Below are 7220 nucleotides of genomic sequence, written 5' to 3'. Positions count from 1 at the left end.
GGGATGTTGGCCTGGAACATGAGCCATGGCTCCTGTTCGCGGAGCGAGCGGCGGCCGAAGCCGTTGGCCGCCGCCTCGTCGCCGGGGAAACGCTCAGCCATCCGAAAGGGGAGAGGGAGGGCTCGGCGGCGTACGAACGGGAGAGGGAGAGGGAGGGCTCGGCGGCGGCGCACGGGAGAGGGAGAGCTCGACGGCTAGGGCTGGTGTGGCCAGAGGCGAGGGAGGCCACCGGCTTATATAGCCGCGCCGCGCCCGTGTGTACGTGTGCGCGGGAGGGGAGGCGTCGGCGCGCCGCCCGTGAGGAATCAATGACAAGGCTGACCAGCGACAGCCTTGCCATTGATTCCCCGCGGACAATCGAGGCGTTGGGGGAAGACGAGACACGGTGTCGCTGACGTGGCTGGCCCGCGGCTCTTTCGCGCCAAAACCGCTCGCCCCGACGCCCCCGGGCGCTCTCCAGCGCGCCGGGTTCGGCCTGAGTCCTCTGACGCTGATTTCGGCCCAGACCGGCGAAAATCGGGCTCCTGGGACGCGACTGGGCCGTTTTTTCGGCGCCGGCGCCAAAAAATCATTTGGGGAGGTCTTTCTGGGAGCGCGGCTAGAGATGCTCTTAGTTCAATTAGATGATGGTTTCAAAGAAAGTTCATGTCTTGGACGCCAGTGGGAGTTGTCCAACTCCGTCTACATTCTTAAACCATCCTTAAAAGGATTGGAATGGACGGATCATCATCATTAAACATGAGAGTGAGTACTACCTGGAGGCATCTGAATGGAGCGAGTAATTACATACTCCCTCCGTTTTAAAATAGATGACTTAACTTTATACTAAGTAGTATATAGTTGAGTCATCTATTTTGTGCTAGAAAGTAGTTTAACAACTACTACTACAATTCTTGCTAGGCTCGTATTCCACTGCAGTGCTGCTCTCGGTGTCGCATGAAGGAGCGGTGGTTGTGGGCTTGTTGCGCTTGCGGCTTCTGACCCGGGATCGACGGAGCGAGGCGATGGTTCCGGTCGCAGCGCCGCCTATTGTGTCCAGGACGGCCTCTGGTGCCGTCGCAGCAAAGGTCTCGGTGGGCCTCTTGCGGAAATCGCCCAGCCAAACTATCTGTTGCGGCCATGGTCCTGGATAATTCTACATGCGCTTCCAGATTTTCCTCTAATAATAGGAAACAACTATTTGCGGAATAAACAGAATGGGAGAAAATTTTGTGAGATGGAATGTGAGAAATATTTATAAGGATATTTTCTTGTTAATGACGTGACGTGATTGACTATAATTATGAGCGTGTGAGACAATTTTGTCAGGAACTTTTTTTTTCAAAAATGTTAACGCCCACATGTGTGGGCGCTACCCAACTTGCCCACACGCCTGAATCATCGTCCACTGTCTTTTGCACGAATCTTGACACGAAAAGGTGGATTTGGTGTGCCACGTAGGACGGGGCTGGTGTGTGGGCGTTGGAGAGTTTGCCCACACACCCGCACAACGCTGTTTGCCAGCTGAGTTGTGTGGGCAAACTGCTTTTCACCCACACAGCCACCATCTAGGTCATGCGCGTGTGGGCGAACTGCTTTTCGCCCACACGACACTCCTACCTTGTAGATGGCAACTGCAGTTATGCGAACGTGGCAACTCGGCACACATATGGCAACTGAACTGCAGTTACGCGAATGTGGCAACTCGGTACACACACATGGTAACTGTGATTCTTTGCTACACGGTAACTGCAGTTGCGCGCACGTGGCAACCAGATAAACACACATGACAACTGTGATTAACAAATACATGGCAACTATGGTTGGACCACACGCGGCAACTAGGTAAACACACATGACAATTACTGTTTTGACCATATATGGCAAGTAGTTAATCACACACGACAACTACGGTTTGATTACACGCGGCAACTATCATAAATTAGACATGGCAACTATATTTAACCAAAACAGATAGAGTTGCCATGCTTTTATAACTACAGTTGCCATACCGGATAACTACATCTGCCAACCAGGATGGCAACTAAACCGTCATCCCCGCGGAGTACTTAACGTAGCTGCGCTAGGACGTGTGGGCATTTTTGGGGTGAAGATAAGTAGTACTTGTTGGGCGTGTGGCACGAAATAGCCGCGCCCACACGTGTGGGCAATTCTAATGTCCGCCCACACACAGCCCGTGTAGGCTGCCTCCTGGGTACACCACACATGGTGTGTGGACGCATGTCGTATATGCCACACGTGTGGCAGTTAGCGTGACCCTTTTTTTTGAGGGAAAGAAGATCATATCTTTTAATGACGTGATTGCCTATATTTTTAGCGTGGAAAGACATTTTTGTGATGAACTTTTCTTTAGGATGTGTCTAGGGCACATCTAGATGTGCTTTAGTTATTGCACATCTAAGTGAGTGAATCAAGTATAAAGAGAAAAAAAAAAGAAAATATTCACACGAATCTCAATGTAAGATCAATGGCATATAATTTAGATGTGCAATACTTATGGCACATCTAGATGTGATTTAGCAAAACTGTTTCTTTAATTGACGTGATTCGCTCTATTTCTGGCGTGGGAATAATTTTTTCATGCTAAATTTCTTTTATTTATAATTATTTTTACTTTGGAATAATCCGAGCCATTATGGTCCCACCGGATGAACGGTTTCTATTTTTCAGTTTTTTATCGATTAATGGGAATAATCTGAGCCATTATAATTCGGCCTCATCAGATTAACGGCTCACAATTTCTAATTAACATGAGAGTTTTTACGAAGTGACGAACTAGTATAGGTAGGTATATAGAGGTATAGATAGATAGATGTCATTGGGAACAAACAATGTTTCTTTTGCGGGGGAGCGAACAAACAATGTTAATGGTCGTATAGCAATGTGATCATCTTCTTGGGCTCCTGCTGTGCTCGTCTGCTGATCCGGTGAGCAAATCCTCATCCACTCGATCGATTCCGTTGTTTCCATTACGCATTCACTCTGCTCACCCACAAATTTGTACTATCGATGATTAGTTAGGGTTCAGTTCAGGAGCTCAAGCGCGCGGTAATGGCGGCCCCCGCTGCTGAAGCCCCTGTTCTTCCGCCCGCCAAAAGGAACAAGGCGGATCCGATTCTTCTGCATACCTCAGCGGCCCTTCCGGCCGCAGATTGGTCCGCCCTCCTGCCCGATCTCGTCCGCCGCGTCGCTGACTCCCTGCTCGCCACCAACGACCTCGACTGCTACATGGACTTCCGCGCCGTCTGCTCCGGCTGGCGCGCCGCCACCGACGACCCCAGGAGCGACCCCTCCGACCCCCGCTTCCGCCCGCACCGGTGGGTCATCCTCGACGACGGCGCCGACCCCCGCTTCCTCCCGTACCGGTTGGTGTTCCTGAACGACGGCGCCGACCTGCTCCTGCTGAACGCCGCCACGGGGCGCTTCCTCCGCAAGAGGACCCCGCTGCGCCGCCGCTACTCCGTCGTCGCCACCACTCCCGGCGGCCTCTTCGTCCTGGCCGACCGGAACAATTCTCGAGCCGCCTGCGTCTTCAATCCTCTCACCGGCGTCCTGATCCGGTTCGCGGCACCCGTGCCCACCGAGGAGGTCGCCGTTGCCACTGTCGTCTTCGGTCGCGGCTCTTCGCCCACGCTCAACTTGTTCTGCGACTCTTCTCTGAACCTTTACATGGCTGCTCCTGTCAGTGAAAGTTTCAACAAACATAACATTTCCACTTATTATTTCTTACGGAAGGCGGTCAGAGGCGGGTGGGGATTATGTTATCCATGGAGGTATTTTGTTATGTGCAAGATCTTCGATCTGATCGAGTCGCTTCATGTCGATCTGATCAAGTTCTTCTCTCAGGATCTTCCTGGGCCGGGCACACCAACGACCACAGCCGGTGTTTCCTTGTCGAATTGGGTGGCCAAGTGCTGGTCGTCATGAAGTTGCACCCATGTGTCAAGGTTTTCAAGATGGATGTCGATAGCATCGTGTCTGTTGAGAGCATCGGTAGCCATGCCATCTTCATTGGTCATCACAGGTGCCTGGCTGTCGACACCCATAAGTTCCCGTCTGTTGAGGCCAACTGCATCTACTGTGTTGAGCGTCTGGATTCATTTGCCTACATCTGCATGTGCAATCTCAAGGACGAGAAATATGAGATGATCTCAGCTGGGGCCGTAGATTTCATGAAGACAGACAAGCTGTTCGTCATCGCCGCACACCGCCCTTTCACCATCATCCACCTTCTCTCCAGCTACACCATCAATGTCCGGGATTCTCAACTGCCGCTACAACAGGACGCCAACTAAGGTTTGGCTATGAAATGGAGCTAAGTATTTTTGAAGTTTTCTAGGAATACTGTGGTTTTTGAGAAAACTTCAGTATTAAATACTTTGAGGTGTTTGGATAAAAAAAATACTGCAGCTTAAGAAACCATAGTATCTCTAAAACTATGGTATTTTTGTGGTATTTGAAAAAGAGGCTGGGACCTCTTTTTTTAAAACTTAGAAATGCTGGCTCATTAGTCTCTCTGAGTCCATCTTGTTATGTCCAATACTTTGCTAGATGATAGATCTATCTGGCCAGAGTACACGTACGAATGACTTAGTCCCTGCTCCTTTTTACCACTGCTTCTTCTAGACGCGCAAGCTGCACATTTAGTGCCTGTCAGAATGCTTCATTTTTTATGGATCGCAAAAGATAACCCAACTATGTATCCTAGCATCCAGTAGAGAACGTGCTCATGCCCAGCATGCATACGGCGGCCGTTAGCACGAGTTGATCCGGCCGTGAGTGCAGCTGAATTAGGTTCGGCTTTAGGTATGGTCAAGATCATCCATGCAACGACAGAACAATCGGTCAAAATCAGAGAGACTTAATAAAACTGCCATTTGCCAAACGCCTCTACAGTTTTATCAAAACTTAGAAAAAATATGCCTTTTAGAAACCAAAGTATTTATTGCCCACACATTAAAATAGTGAGGTTTTGGAATACTGTGGTTTTACAAAAACTGCGTTGCCAAACTAGGCCAGTCTTGCTATGAAACAGACTTGACTCTAGGTTATTTTAACTGTGGTGGAACTACTGTTTGTGGCCCAAATTAGGACCTGATATGAACCCAGTGCTCTATCTGTTTTACCTGATGCTACCTTTTGTCTGTGTACGCTTGTTCTTCCCTTATATCACTTAACAATGCAGTGTGGTGCTAGCAAATATCTGGTTCAGTTTATTCCACTTTTCTGAATTTAGCCCTGCAACTAAATCGTTGAATATATGCGGTTATCTGTAGATTTTGTTTATTTTTTTCAGTAGCAAATGCAGTCTCAGTTTTTTTCCGCCTTTCTGAATTTGGTTCTGCAACTGAATCTTTGAACATTTCAGTACCAAATGTAGGCTTTCTTCCTTGTTTCTTTTTCATGTCCTAATTCCAGGCGCTACTGCAGAATGGTCTAGTTGTGGCTCAACATTGCTGTTAAGATTTGCTGGGTATGTCCAAATTTCTGACAGTTCGTGATTGCTGATTCTAAAGGGGTTATGTAGATTCAGATGTTTTACGTATTTTCTGTGGGCAGGTACTCTATGTCCACATATATTGTAAGTATCCTGTTCGGCAGATAAAGGCGTACGGATCGAATCATACTATATAGTATTACCTCCGTCCGTGTCTAGATACGACATTTGTATCTAGAGAAATCTAAAACAAGTAATTTGGGACGGAATTTAATAATGTTGGTTCAGTATAGGTATATTGCCGGGTTGGAGTAATATCAAACTCATCGTAATTAGATAGATTGGCGTAGATTCTGGTTTTCCTGCTCGCCGTTTTCTGCTTATTATATTTAGGTTCCAACCGGGATTCAGAAATCAGCTTGTATATATGCATTGGCCGAATTGGGCCGACTTTAATCATGCAATTTGAACATTGGCAGTGTGCTGTTGCAACTTCACTCTTGCTCGTGTCATTTATAGGTTATATATAATTATGTTTAGTGCCATAGATAGATTCTAAATGTCAGCAATCCTAGGGTTTGTGTTGCTTGATATGATTGATGGCTTGTCTGCGCTTACGCAATAATGCAAGGGTAGAAAAAAACCTGGCCGCAAAAGCAGCTGGGTGACTTTCTTCAAGGAACACATTTACAACACACAAGAAGCTCACTATACACTAGCTCTGTACCAATGGCCTCTTCCAACACAAACTCGGTAGCTCTGTCCGGCGTCGAGCTCTTGTTATTTCAAAGATCCTGGCATTCCTCTCCATCCAAAGGTGCCGGGCCTCATACATCGCAGCAGTAATCTGTCACTTGTGCTGAGTGTCAATTGCATCAAGGACAATCCCTGCCCTGTTGTCACACTTAGAACTGAATCGGTGCCACACCTCTTTGGCAAACGAGCAGGAGATGGTGAGGTGGCCGGCATTTTCCAAGCACTGATGACACAAGCTGCAAGAAGCCTCGTGTGGCCACCCTCTGTTCCTCAATCTGTTAGTTGCCCGGTTCAGTGTTCCTGCTTTGAAGCAGCAGCAAGAAGTACTCCCTCTGTAAAGAAATATAAGAGCGTTTATAGAACTAAAGTAGTGATTTAAAAGCTATTATATTTCTTTACGGAGGGACTAGAATTTAATTTTGGCCCGAGGCTTTGATCTTGCAAACCTTCTCAAGCAAGGGCTGCGGCACTGAGTTAGGAATTGAAATTTGTTCTTTGTATCAAACTTGCCTTTGCCTTGAGTTTTGTTCTTATTGTTTTTTAACTTGTTGGGATGGGAGTTCTTCTTCTGTACCATGTGGGCACTAGAACCTCCCTCAGCAACTCGAGCACGTGTGTCCTTTGCTCTCGCCTTCTCTTCAACATCAAGAGTACCGATGAGATCCGCAACGGAAAACTCCTGTCTCTTGTGTTTCAGGGAAGTAGTAAAATTGTTCCACGAAGGTGAAAGCTTGTCAATGATGCCTCCGACAACAAATTTGTCCGGCAACACACACTGGAAGTACTCAAGTTCTTTTGCGAGCGACTGTATCTCATGAGCCTGCTGTACAACAGGGCGCTCATCAGTCATTTTGTAGTCATAGAATTGCTCCATGACGTACAACTCGCTGCCGGCGTCCGAGGCACCAAACTTGGCCTCGAGCGCAGCCCACATATCCTTGCCGTTGTCAAACGACATATACGAATCCACAATGGAGTCATCAAGAACACTCAGAAGAGCGCCTTTAAAGAGGGTATCGATCTTCTC

General features: G+C 47.7%; 1 protein-coding gene across 1 annotated transcript; it reads left to right on the top strand.

Annotated features, from left to right (window-relative positions):
* Positions 1 to 2822: 2822 nt before the first annotated feature.
* LOC123059223 (uncharacterized) lies at positions 2823 to 4605 on the top strand. The gene is made up of 2 exons (XM_044481840.1): positions 2823 to 2927; positions 3018 to 4605. Exon 2 carries the CDS (start codon positions 3052 to 3054, stop codon positions 3925 to 3927), a length of 876 nt encoding a protein of 291 aa, XP_044337775.1. The 5' UTR covers positions 2823 to 2927; positions 3018 to 3051; the 3' UTR covers positions 3928 to 4605.
* Positions 4606 to 7220: the final 2615 nt, after the last annotated feature.

The sequence above is a fragment of the Triticum aestivum genome, chromosome 3A (genome assembly GCF_018294505.1).
Source record: "Triticum aestivum cultivar Chinese Spring chromosome 3A, IWGSC CS RefSeq v2.1, whole genome shotgun sequence".
Taxonomy (NCBI): domain Eukaryota; kingdom Viridiplantae; phylum Streptophyta; class Magnoliopsida; order Poales; family Poaceae; genus Triticum; species Triticum aestivum.
The sequence above is the reverse complement of the archived record's forward strand: the minus strand, read 5'-3'. Positions and strand labels throughout refer to the sequence as shown.

Bases quoted from the DNA above. Each gene is read 5' to 3' on its own strand.
- LOC123059223 (XM_044481840.1), top strand. From the start codon at position 3,052: ATGGCGGCCCCCGCTGCTGAAGCCCCTGTTCTTCCGCCCGCCAAAAGG.